Source organism: Zootoca vivipara, chromosome 4, assembly GCF_965207765.1.
Source record: "Zootoca vivipara chromosome 4, rZooViv2.hap1.1, whole genome shotgun sequence".
Classification (NCBI taxonomy): Eukaryota; Metazoa; Chordata; class Lepidosauria; order Squamata; family Lacertidae; genus Zootoca; species Zootoca vivipara.
The window spans coordinates 12,273,274-12,286,738 of NC_142587.1; the positions used below are offsets into that span (position 1 = coordinate 12,273,274).

Consider the following 13,465-nt stretch of genomic DNA (forward strand, 5'->3'; position numbering starts at 1 on the left):
GGCGGGCAGCCCGGGCTCAGTGCGCAATGCGGCTGCCGAGGGCGCTGCTGCGCGACGGGCAGGCGGGCTTAGCACGCAGTGCTGCTGTTGAGGACGCTGCTGTGAGGCGGAGCGGCGGGCGGGCGCAGCTGCGAGGCGCCCCCCCAGGTGGGCCGGCGCCGTGGCGCCCTGCGCCACGGAGCCTGGCCATTGGGCTGGCCCTGCTGGAGATGCTGGAGAATGGATCTGGGATGCTCTGCCACGGAGCTACAGCCCTTTACCACCCATCAGGGATGCTGTAGTAGTGGATTTCTTGTACAGTGGTACCTCTACTTACGAATGTTTCTACTTACGAACGGAGCTCCGTCTGCCATCTTGGATGTGGTTTAGATAGGATATTTTCTACTTACGAATTTTTAGATAGGGTTGCTTCGACTTGCAAATTTTTTCTCCCAATGCATTCCTATGGGATTCGACTTACAATTTTTTTCCACTTACGAATGTGCGCTCGGAACGCATTAAATTCGTAAGTAGGGGTACCACTGTTTTTGCAGCGGGCTGGATTACAGGAGCATTGAGGCACCGCCCAAATCTACAGAACAAGAACTAAGTGACAAGAGATGGCAAGTAAATGAAGCCAGCTTTGGGCACCTGAAAGACTTGTAAAAGGGGGGTGTGATGTTGTGAGGACCTGGAGAAAAGGCAAAATACAATTGGCAAGAAGTAATATGTATAGACTATCAAGTACTCACCTTTTTACTCCTAAAATTTTGTAGTAATCTCTCTTCTGAGATTGCTTGAGTAGCCGCTGGGCTTTCTCTAAGCCTTCCAAAATTTGCTGGTCACTGTCACTGTGCTCCTTAGCAGTTTCATAGTCTTGAATAGCTACACATAATAAACAAGACACGCATACACAATGATCTTGCAACGATTAATCTTCAGCAGAGAGGGCTCCATTTCACGTTTTAACTTATTCACCATCTTTGTTTGGAAAATCAAGTCTCAGCTAAGTAAGCCAAAATTACACTCTTCCCTTGCACAAGCAGCAAAAAAGCTAGATAAATCTGTTTGCCCTCAAGCGGGCAGCTTTGTGGGCAGGCCCTGGGCATCCTCTGTGAACCAGCCTATTGCAGGCTGGATTGTCATCTGACTGCCAAATTGGCCAATTGGGGCAGGAATTTAGGGGGTGTTCTCTTGTGCGCGATGCCAGCTGACCAGTAGCGGTGCTTGGCACTGTGCTCAGGGCAAGGATAAATGCCCAGCCTACAGGGCCTTTCACCCTCTCTCTTTCTAACTCACTGCACCAGTTCTCCCATCCATCCTCCCTCAGGTTAGGATTTTTTGCAGATGGCACGACCTTGCTATGGACAATGTCAGTTGTGGGATTTAGGGGCCGGGCAATAATTTTTCCCATCTGGCAAACTGGCTCCGCCATGTGGGTTTTTGCCAACCTCATAGCAATTGTCGCAACTCTGTAAGGCGTATAGTCATTGGGTAAACCTCATCTTGGTTGGAGTGGAGGTTGTAGCCTCCGCCTGCCTTCCATGGGTAAGGGTATCCTGTTAAAAGGATCCAGGAGTGGATCCTGTCCAATGCTCAGACAGGGCCTAGGGCCATACCACTCCTCCACTAGGGGGACACCCCAATTTGATGTAGGTCATAGGGCGCGCCCCCCCATACCCCGCTGGCTTCACTCCCAGATGAGTGGGTGTGACATACGCAGTTGCTTATCTCAATGCCTATGGCCAAACCTTCACATCTGTAACCAATAAAGTTGTAGCCTTATCTGATCCCCAAACCAATATGCCATGTGTTGTCTAGTTATTTGCACCTTAGGGAAAGGAGTGGTCATGGCTCCTCATTATATTTGTGCTAGGAAACCAGCTTTAAACCACAACTTCATATTTTTGTTGTTTGGAAGCCATTAGTCATCGTTTCTCAGTTTGGATGCAATGGGTAGCTATGGATGATGGCAGGTTCCTAGCTTGTTCATCTGTGTGAAAGGCGTGGCAAAGCGGCTGTATCCAGGTGCCTAAACCTCATGCCTATCTCAGATTATTAAACTGAGATTTGATCATCTGGTTGGTACTGTTCTATAGAAGCTGAAAATGCAGTATTAGCAATGCCAATTGAACAGAAATATGATCTTCTCTGCTCCACCTGCTCTGCATTAATTACTTTGTCCTTCTCTTCCAATCCATTCATTCTCTTATAAAAAACCCCAGTCCTTCCTATCAATGGTTCTTCAGAAATCCAAGCGTTGGAACAAGATGGGGAAGTTAAAACCATACTGAATACAGGTATTAGAAACCACCACCACTTTGAGTCAATCACTGGAGCAATTCACACACAAAACCATTGAGCGGACACTACAGAAGGCGTGTTTTTGTAAAAATATGAATGTCATTCCCTACTAAATGGAACGCTTCAGCTTCCATTTTAGTGTCCTTCACAGTTTTGCATTTCCTACATAATGAGCCTTTTCCTTTTCGGTTTCTCCATTTTTAATCTCAGAAAGTCTCATTGTGGATCTCAAGACTTCTAGTTTTTCTAAGTAAGACAAAGCATTTGCATCAGATTATCTTCCAGGAGCTGTTCTCTCTCAGTAGGCATTACATTTATCTTTCTGCCGTTTCTGGGCAAGGCAGCAGGAGACGGTGACCAATTTATATCACTTAAGACACTCAGGGGCTGCACGCAATTCCCTTTCGAAGAAGAACAAAAGCAAAAAAAGTAGTTCTGATGCCCCAGCGATTTAAAACATCCATCCACCAACAAAGCGCAAATCTGATTACTCTTTTTCATTCTCACTAAGCCAGCCTACTGTGATTTGCCACTAGAGTTCTCTGCCTGCCACTGTCATTTCTTAACACTTTGGCCGTTCACTTAGAAAAACAGCAGGAAACTGCTATTCAGGCCTATCGTAAACACTCTACGGCTACGTCAGAGTTGGAAAGTGAAACTCCTGAGATTCCAACCCCCCCCCCAAAAAAAATCTTGCAGCTTATTGCTCGGTAATGTTAAATGGCGGACAACCTCATCCATCCCTTTAAAAAGCACTTATTATAAAATCTCACAATGAATGAAAGAATGCCTGCTGAAAGTTTGCCTTTTCCGTTCATTGCCGCAGGCAACTACAACACACCATGGCTAATGGAGTGAAGATACTTGAATGCAGGCTCCATATTGGCAAAGGGAAAGCCAGTGTCATGTAACAGATAAAAGTGATGGGACTGGGTTCAAATCTTCGTTCTGTAATGAAATTCATCAAGTTATCTTGGGACAGTTACTATCTCTTACCCTGAATCCACCTCAGAGAAACATTGTCAGGATAAAATAGGGGAGAGCACGAAGTGCTGCCAAACCCCACATAAGCAAAATAAAGTGTCCGATTTAGGGTTTATATCGTACCAATCGGGCAGAGCGTGGCTCTCTTAGTAGCTGCGTGTAAGGAAAGATACCACCCAGGGTTAGATTAAGAAACCTTACAGCCCCTATCATGATCTTGATGAGAAAATTCTCAAGTCTCCATGGGTGAAGCATACTTGATGAATACATACTGCTCCCATATACAGTGTGTAGATTTAGCACTTCACCAATGTTCTCAAGTATTCTTAAACAGATAGGACGGCAAGGGCACCCAAACATACTTTAAAACAAGGTTTCCTGGAGTTTTATTTTCTCCTGCAAAAGGGAGCTAACTTCCCCTTCCCCCTCAGTGCTGCATTGGACATACATACCAATCAGCAACTAGAAAAATGGTGGAGTTGATTGCCTTACCTGCCTCTCATCCCCTGCCTCAAATGGGCTACCTTTTTGTTTTTTTAAAACAATTTTTATATATACAGTATTGACACTGTGTGTGCTTTTTTTAAGCAGGAAAAACTAGTTGCCAAGCCACTCGGGGGGCAGAAAGGGGGAGGCAGGATTGGCAACAAGTCTTGCTACCTTGCATACTTTATCAGACAAAGGTAACAGCATCACAAACCCCAGCAAATCCACACCATTCAGAGTTGGCTTCTGCTGCAAAGTTTAGAGAGGAATAATTACACCTGCAAATAATGCACTGAGCACACTAGCACAGTGACTTGACTGTTCAAAATTGAGAATGTGAATAAATGCACACCAGTCATTCTTAATCCGTTTTCCAACGGGGCTGATTTTGCATGGTGGCAAAGGGAACAGCTAGACTGCCCCATGCTGCCGATTTCTGTATAAAACCACCCGCTGTCCTTGAATTTTTACCTTCCTCGTATTGCTCTTCCAGCAAATACGCTTCAGCCCTGTCTTTGAGAGCATTTACATTATCTGGTTCCAGCTGCAAAACTTCTGTGCAGAGCTTGATGGCGTCGACCGACTGTTGGCTCTGAAAAGGGAAGAGGGACCAACCAGGTCAGGGGTTGCATTAATTTCCGACAACAGCAACAACAAAAAGATGAAACTCAACATTTACCTTTGAGAAGCAGTGGCAGATTCTCTCTTTGGCTCGAGTGGTGTAAACAGGAACTTCGGACTCGGTTTTCATCACAGTCTGATATTTATCAATGGCATCTTGGTACCTGTTTACAGCAGACGACAAGCGGTGGTTAGTTTAAACTGGGGACTGGGTGCTTTCAGCCATGGTGGAGTAAAGGGGAGGAAGGAGTGCCCAGGCTCATTTGCGTGGCACTAAACTGGCACTGCAAGCGAACCAGGCCTTGCCTCCCCCAAGGTTTGGCATTCACTTACCTTTGCTACGAGTGGGTTACAGAGCGCTGTGGCATTTGGAGCACATTCTGTGCATAGCACATTTCCTGTCTTCCAAAGCTCTGGTTTGATCTTGTTTTCCCCAAGAGCTAACAATCTGACGAAGATTTATTTATGGGCAGCTGCAGCATTTTAATTGCAAATATGCTGTGATCTCCACATTTAAACGCTGAGACATTAAAATGCCGTTTTAAATAAGAGATGGCATTTAGCGCTAAAACTAACAGCCCTGACACTTTAATTTACTGGGGAGATGAATAACTACGTAAAGCTTTCCACAGAGGCCATGCGGTAAACCTCTCTAATTACTCACAAAGCCAATCGATTCCCCATTTTTTTGTATTTATCAGCAACTGGAGTGATAATGAAGCTTTTGCTTTTTTCCCCCTTTGTCATTTCTGCAGCACTGTGAGTTGCAGGCTTACCCACTTCTTGGCACCAGAAACCGTGTGTGTGTGTGTGTGTTTATGTGGCCACAGAAAACCCACCACACATTCTCTAATCAATATCTGTGAAAATTTTAGTGCTGGCCCTCTAATGAACCCCCTGAAGGGCTGCATGACGACAATCAAACATGCAGAGAGCAATGCTTCAGCCATTGTTCGGGGCTGCGGTGGGGATCCCAGCAATGAGCCTAATCACAACCGGATCAGTGTGATGGGGGGAGCCAACAGCTACAACAGAAACAAAGACCCCTCTGAAATTCAGACAAAGATAACATGGCAGGGAAGGTGGAAACTGGAGCAACAAACCAATGGAAGGTGGGCCTGCTGAATGTTTTGGGGAACCCCAGACGCTGTAGTCTCCCTGAACATACCACAAAGCAGAGCAAGGCAGGCACCTCAGGCAGCAAATTTGGGGTGCCTTTAAGGGTAGCGCTTAATTATTTAATGTATCCTCACTGCATGTTTTTTTCTGCCAGGGAAGGGAAAAGGGGCTTGAGAGATTTTCCACCTCAGGTGCCAATCTGGGCCAGTGTAGGTGAGGTTAGTAATCTGGATGGGAGACTGTTGCGAGTCCAATATACATATAAGAAAATGGAAAAAAAAGAAACCAGAAATTAGAAGGCAGCCCAGAAAAAATCCCCAATAAATACAGCTCATGCCGTTCACATTTGTTGTCTAACAAAAGTGAATGGCCTGGATGCATTGTATTTGGGATTTGGCCTAGTAAGTTTTCCACCCAGATAGAAAAGCAAATATCTCCTAGTACTGACCAACCATTATAAGAATCACAGGCCTGAGTTTCTGTCTTCACTCTGAAAGAGTTGCCCAGAGTAAGCCCATTGCTTTTTCAGCTGGCTACGTGTGGTCCCAGAAGTGGCGCCCGGCCTCACAGAGCACCTAACAATTAGTACCTTACCTGCCGTCTTGGATGAGTTCTTCTGTCGATAAAATCTGCTTATTGAGTTTCTTTACTTTCTTGTAATGAGAAAAGCACTCCTTATGGTCTTGGTCAAGTTTCAGGCATTCACGCACTTCACTTTTTATAGGGGGGGAAAGAGAAAGGAGGCAGTGAGTCAGTTTGAGTCTGTGGACAGCATGCTAGATTTTAAAGACCTGGATTCAAATCTTGATCCTAAACTCATTTTGTGTGTGTCCCTTCACAGGTCACACTTTCTCAGATTCATTTCCTCTCCTGAAAAATTGGGATATTAAGGGTTTTCTCAAAGGCCTATGGTATATGTAAAAAGAGGAGTGGGACACAATCTGTTTCCTCCCACTGGGGATACTAGAGTGTTCTTTTCAAGATAAAAGCTACTCTGGAGCTAATTTAGTCAGTCAGGCAACCCTGGAATTTACATTCTGGGAAGAACTCATTTTAATCATTTTTTTTCTATGCTTTATTTGCACTGGATTCCCATTGCACTGTTCTAAAAGTGGGCTGGGATACAAGGGACCATTTCTGAGGTTCCAAAAAGCCCTTGTGGGTAAAGTGTTTAATTTAGCTTTCTGGCGTGGGACGTGATGCCGGGACATGATGCCTCTGAGAGATCTCCAAAGAGGGTGATATTTTGGTTTTAGAAGGCAACATTTTGATTGCCTAAAAGCATAGGCTCAGGCACCAGCTGAGGACTAGGAATTGCCGAGGGGCATCATAAGGAACAGGTGGGGTTATAAACCCTGTCCTTTCCTCCAAGTTAAATGTGGTGGATTGAGGAAGCACTTTTGGAGGGAAATTGGCAGAAGAGTGGACAAAGGTGCTTTGTTCTTCCTCTTCCGACCTTCTCCCTCGAGATGTGAAGGCCAAAGGGGAAAAGATGCGAGAAAACTCTTCCTGCTGCACCCACACCCAATTTTTCCCAGGCCCCACGTAAGCATTTTGAACCTTTCTTTCTCTACCACCCCAATCCCAAAACCCAAAATAAGATCTGAGGGAGGGTGTTGCTGGGGGATTTTCAATGAGGAAGCCATAGGCTTGGGAGGAATAAATGTTTCTCTGAGCTATTTCTCCCCAACATATGTCTCCCAAGCTCCTACGATACCTTGGCAAGCAGAGATTTTGTTTCTGCCAAGGCAAAGCATATTTCCAACCTATGCAGATTTTTTTTGGGGGGGGGGAGAACCTAACTACAGTGGTACCTTGATTTAAGTACACAATTGGTTCTGGAAGTCTGTACTTAACCTGAAGCATACTTAACTTGAAGCGAACTTTCCCATTGAAAGTAAAGGAAAGTGGATTAATCCGTTCCAGACTGTTCCGCAGAGTAGTTAAACTGAAAGTACTCAAACCGAAGCGTACTTAAACCGAGGTATGACTGTACTTCTGAGGAAGCTTTTTTTTTTATTTTTGCCCTTACAGGTAATAATAGTAACCTTACCTCAAAGACATTTCGTGGTCTCCCAGCTGATAGTATATAGTGCTGATCTTATAAAATGCTTCAGTGTTATCGCTCTTCAATTTGGCAGCAGCTTTTAAATCACTAAGGGCCTTCCCAGGCTCTCCTTCCTTGATGTAACATTCAGCTCGAAGCTCCCGCATCTCTGCAGCCCAAACACAAACCTTGAGAAACCAAAAATGAAAGCGAGACTTTGGTCCAAAACGTTTGTTGTTGCATTTTTTTTACAAAAAGGACAATAAATGTACTTTGATGCCATCTCTATGGTGAGGCAAAGATCCATCTCTACACACGTTATGAGATTATTGGGTTGCCTTTCTTTGTGTTTTTATTATGTATTTTCAGTTTTTTATATTGTGATTTTATGTTGTGAGCTGCCCTGAGATCTACAGGTATAGGGTTCATTTATTTAATAATGAACAACAACAACAGTAGACAGCACACAGAGCAAGACCCATTAAAAACCATGTTTTTTAGGGAAAGGGACCCCTGACGATTAAAGTTCAGTTGCGAACGACTCTGGGGTTGCTGCGCTCATCTCGCTTTACTGGCCAAGGGAGCTGCTGTTTGTCTGCAGACAGCTTCTGGGTCAGAAGCTCAGGACCACAATACCTCAAGGACCTGCTGCCTAGGACCCTCTTACCTACGGGACTGCCTCTCCTGGTATGCGCCGTGGAGGACCTTAAGGTCCATAAATAGCAACACTTTGGAGGTCCCAAGCCTCAAGGAGGTTAGATTGGTTTCAAATGGGGCCCAGGGCCTTTTCAGCACTGGCCCCAATGTGGTGGAACGCTCTGTCACAAAAGACTAGGGCCCTGCGGGATTTGACATCTTTCCGCAGGGCCTGCAAGACGAAGCTATTCTGCTGGCCTTCGGCTTAGACTCACTATGGGATTTGGTATATAAATTTTCCCTTGGCTTTTTGGCTGGCCCATGTTGGACCAGCATGGATATCTGACTCAGGTGAATACCTGATGTTTCCTCCCTTTATGGTCTTGATTTATGGGCTACTGCTAAAATGAGGCTGCATTCTAAGCTGCATTTAAATTAACTGTTTGTTTGTTTGTTGTTTCCTATTACATTTTATTGTAATTCATATTTGGTGTTAGCCGCCCTGAGCCCGGCCCTGGCCGGGGAGGGTGGGATATAAATTAAAATTTATTTATTTGCATTTCCATATGAACCTTCCCAGACCCTGAGATCATCTTCTGAGGCCCTCATTCGTGTTCCTCCTCCCTGAGAGGTCCGGAGGGTGGCAACACGAGAACGGGCCTTCTCTGCAGTGGCTCCCCATCTGTTGAATGTTCTCCCCAGGGAAGTTTGCCTGGTGCCTTCATTATACAACTTCAGGCGTCAGGCAAAAATGTTCCTCTTTAACCAGCCTTTGGTTGAACTGATTGACATTCTATAATCTATGCCTTTTTAAAACGTGGCTCTTTTTTGCGGGGGGTGTTATTGGGTTGTTTGTTTTTATTTTGATTATATATATTGTGGTTTTATGTTGATCTTTTCTGAGACCTATGGGTAAAGGACACTATATAAATTCTAAATAATCATCATCATCATCATCATCATCATCAACCTCATTTATTTGTTGAGGCAGTAATCAGTGGTGAAATTCCAGCCATTCAGGCACTTAGCCGGATGTTCACTATGACCTCAAGCTGAACTGATCTGAAGACCTTTGAGTTATATCAAAGTAGAGTTTGTTAAGAGGAGCTGCTCATCTGCCACGTGCAGAGCCCACAATTATTTCTTGGCAGCCGTTTCCCCTCTGAGACTTACATTCAGAATTTCATCCAAGAGACCGATAACGGTGTAATAATCCCCTGTGAGATATGCTGACTGCGCTTCGGAATGTAGGCGCTGCATCTCATCAGACTTCATCAGCTGGGTGCGAGCTTCTGTGTCTTCCTTATCACTAGGATTGGACTGAAGCTGCAAAAATTAACAAATAAAGACAAAGGACAGTTACACCTGAAACAGAGGAATTCTACAACCCACCACCTGCCATGCACAAAGCAAAATGGTGCCACTGAATTCCTTTGGGGAAATTCTTCGGCCTTGTTAGTCATGACTAGCTGAAAACTTACTGTTTTCAATGGGTCTTTAGTAAACATAACTAAGTCTGGATATTACCCCATACACAAAAAGATGAAGAACCTGCAGCTGTTCAGATGTAGTTGAACTCCAAATTCTATCATTGCTAGCCTTTATTTCTGGAGTTCAATAATCTCCAGAGGCCATCAGTTGTAGGATTTAGATTTTATTGTTTTTTTGTAATATGGGGCCAAGACTTGCTTTGAACGTATAACAACACCCCAATATTTAATGTCCTTGATCCCAAGATTTTACTCACCATCTGAACCAAATTGGTTCGGCCAAAACAACTGATGTGCAAAGTTCAACAAAAGCTTTGTTTAGAAAATACACACTGCCTCGCACAATTATATAAAGAATGTGAAATAAAAGAACACAAGCGTGCAGGGGAAATACAGAATAAAAAGGCTCCTTTCACCTCCAAAGACATGGAAATTTGCTAGTGATAGAGACAACCTAATCCAACCAAATAACCCAACATAGCAAAGCACACATCCCTCCCACAGACTATTTCACTATAATGGCTAAATAAGCTGTTGGGAGAATACTGTCGTGTTAGAAATAAATAATGTGCATAAAACAAGGCAAAAGGCATGTTTTATACAGAAGGTCAGACTACTGAATTTGGGGTTGAGGGAGGGAGAGAGAATAACTCCAGGATATTAGAGTAGAAAATGTTAATTTATTTTAAAAGAAAATGTGTGTAACATATTGAAATTTCAATATGCATTGTCTCATGTTATGAATACAAATATAATTTCTAAACAAACCAAATGTTCCTTAAAGCCGCCGCCTATCGTTGAGGAGGTCTGATCTTTTGATGAAACATCATGAAGCATTCCCTTTGGACAGCAGATTCCAGAGGGGAAACAATTTTCATTTCTCCAGCCTCCTTCTCTGTGCATCATTTAACAAAAGAAAGGAAAAGGCAGAAAGGAAAGACAGAGAGATTGAGAGAAAGAGAGGGATGATGGGGTGGGAGAAGGTGCCCTTATTTATACTCCAGGTGCAAAAAAGCCCAGGGCTGTCCCTGTCATCCAGAGTTAGCTGATGAACGGAAACAAGCAATCACAAAGCAATTAAAAGGAGGGCTTTAAGCCTTCAGCTACCGTCATTGCTATTTCCTGACATGCAGTTTCAGTTCTTCAGTCATTTAGACTGTGAGCCATTGCACACAAGGCAGGGCCTGTTTACTTTTGTCTCCGAACCGTTCCTGGTGTACCTGACACTTGAACAAATGACAAAATGATGATTAAGTTCCCCCACGTTTGGAACGTGCACTCTTAAAAGGCGCCTTTAGCCTTTTGATTTATGAAAATATATTTATCATGATTACGAAAACACTTGAGCGCTAACAAGAAAGCAAACAAGGCCATACATCCTCCTTACTTCCCATGCGAGTGAAATCAGCAAGTCCGAGAGGAACAAAAAGAGAGAGGTACAACAAAAGTGGCATTGAGGCTGGGAAATAAGAGGAGAAAAGGTCAAATGGTAGCAGGCAAATGTGTCACGTTCCTGAGTTTCATTCCAACAACAGCTGTAACGTCTTCATAGGAAACCTGGTACCCTTCAGATGTGATTGGACTCCAACTCCCATCCGCCACAGTCCACATGCCAAATGGTTAGGGGTTTGGGGAGTTGCCTTTCAACAAGATAAGCTGTGTATTAACCTGTAGATATTGCAGGGGGGAAACGCTGGCTCGTGCTGATGGAACTGGAATCCAACAACATCTGGAAAGACAGAAGTTTCCTACCCCTCTCTGGAAGAGCAGTGTTTCTCAAACTTGGGTTGGACTACAATTCCCATCACCCCTAGCTAGCAGGACCAGCGGTTAGGGTTGATGGGAGTCGTAGTCGAAAAACAGCTGGGGAGCCAAGTTTGAGAAGCATTGCTTATTAGAGGACAAATCACATGCCTAGCTGTTCGAAAAGCAAGGGGAAGTGGGGTAACAAGAATCCAGAAAAACCCTGACATACTGATGGATTAACAAGCCATTATATGGGACAAGAGAACTGGGGGACATCAGCTTTTCAGACCATACCCATTGAAGTTACAGTCCTATGCACATTTACCTGGAAGTAAGCCCCACCGAAGGGATTTACTTCTAATTAGACATAGGATTGTGCTACAAGAGAGTTTGCTCCTACATCCCAGCACATCAGTGACATCCAGTTTGCATCATCCACCACTTGTCTGCATAGTCACTATGCAATATAAATGGTCTAATATTTACATCGCTTATGGGTCTGTAGGCTTTTTAGTGGCTTCCTGTCTCTCTCAGGAAATTTACCCTTTTACAGAAAATGTCATACTAAGAAATCACCACCAGGATAGGGAATATCCATCAAAAGTTTGTCAACTTAAGCTTTCTAGCCATAAAAATAATGATGCCAGCAGAACTTGTGGCTATAAAAAATATACTGCAGTGACCTCCCTATAGCTAGCTAATGTAGGTAATAAAAAAAATCATTTAGTACAGCATAATTAGCAGTTTAACAACAGTATAAAATAGACGAGATGGAAGTGGTCAAACTGCTTTTAAAAATTATTTGCGTGTGCATCTCATTTCTGCTTTATGAATCTATTTGCTTTGTTAAGCCAAAAACACAGCGACATGTGTTGGGTTTAACAATTTGTCATACTGAGCTTCATCAGCTTGCATTTCTAGCCTGCATATTCCTAAGGTCGGTGTCATGTAATTTATCAGTTTTTCATAGCTAACCAATCTTATAACCCACAGTGCAACATTTTTTTTAAAAAAAATCCATAAAACACCAGCAGGCACATTAGAAGTCATTTCATCAATTTCTGAAAGCTGATTTTTAAAAACCTCACACACACAAAGCAAATAATTCAAAAGAAACAACAACAACAAATTCAAAACCTAGGAATCTGTTATGTACTGAGCTGAATCCTAGAACAATAGGATTCAGAATCAGCGGGAGCTACCCAATCCAACTCCAGGTGGAAGTGAATCCGCAACCTGATTGGCCTGCTGGAGCAGCCAATCAGGCGGCTGGCAGAAGTGAATCTGCTACCTGATTGGCCTGTAGGAGCAGCCAATCAGGCTGCAGGCAGAAGTCAATCCACAATATAATTGGCCCACAGGTGTAGCCCTGAAGTAGCCAATCACGCAAGGCCCATTGTGTAAATAATGTATATAAGCAGATGGTTTTGGGAAAAGAGCCATTCGTCTTCTCTTCTTCTCCTTGATGAATATGAGCTGAATAAAGAGCATGAAATTCACTCTCGACTCCGAGTATATTTCAGAATCTCTTTTCTTAAACTGCTTCATATCTACCTAAACCCAAATCCCAAACCCACACCTTAACAAACAATGCCATTCTATGTACATTTACTTCTCTCTCTTTGGCGATCACTCGTAGCCAAGTAAGATTGTCTTCCATAACAATGGGTTTTAACAATGGGTCCGTGAGTGACTGAGGAGGCCAATTCTGGATCCACATGTCCTTCCACAGTGGGGACATTGGTTTCCAGGCAGGAGTTGATCACAGTGTGGATTTGCCAAGTGTACCTTCCTCTTAGCATGTTTCTCCCTTGCGTCTTGAGATCGAGTTTCTTCAAAGCCCACGACACCTTCGGTAAAGGCTGTTCTCCAACTGGAGCACTCACAGGCCAGTGTTTCCCAGTTGTCAGTGTTTATACTACACTTTTTAATATTTGCCTTGAGACAGTCTTTCAACCTCTTTTGTTGACCACCAGCATTACGCTTTCCATTTTAAAGTTCGGAATAGAGTAGTTGCTTTGGAAGACGCTTGGTAACTGACAGCTATTAGCCC

The 13,465-nt window shown here is 43.8% G+C and overlaps 1 protein-coding gene across 3 annotated transcripts in view; it reads right to left on the bottom strand.

Moving 5' to 3' along the window:
- Positions 1-13,465, bottom strand: part of DNAJC3 (DnaJ heat shock protein family (Hsp40) member C3) — a 40,399-nt gene that overhangs the window by 6,698 nt on the left and 20,236 nt on the right. For all 3 annotated transcript variants that reach the window (XM_088667520.1, XM_088667519.1, XM_035114479.3), the window contains 6 exons: positions 9,350-9,502; positions 7,547-7,728; positions 6,088-6,207; positions 4,433-4,538; positions 4,225-4,345; positions 732-864 (listed from right to left, as the gene is read on the bottom strand). In XM_088667520.1, coding sequence (XP_088523646.1) covers positions 732-864; positions 4,225-4,345; positions 4,433-4,538; positions 6,088-6,207; positions 7,547-7,728; positions 9,350-9,502 — 815 coding nt within the window. The remainder of the gene's footprint in view (positions 1-731; positions 865-4,224; positions 4,346-4,432; positions 4,539-6,087; positions 6,208-7,546; positions 7,729-9,349; positions 9,503-13,465) is intronic.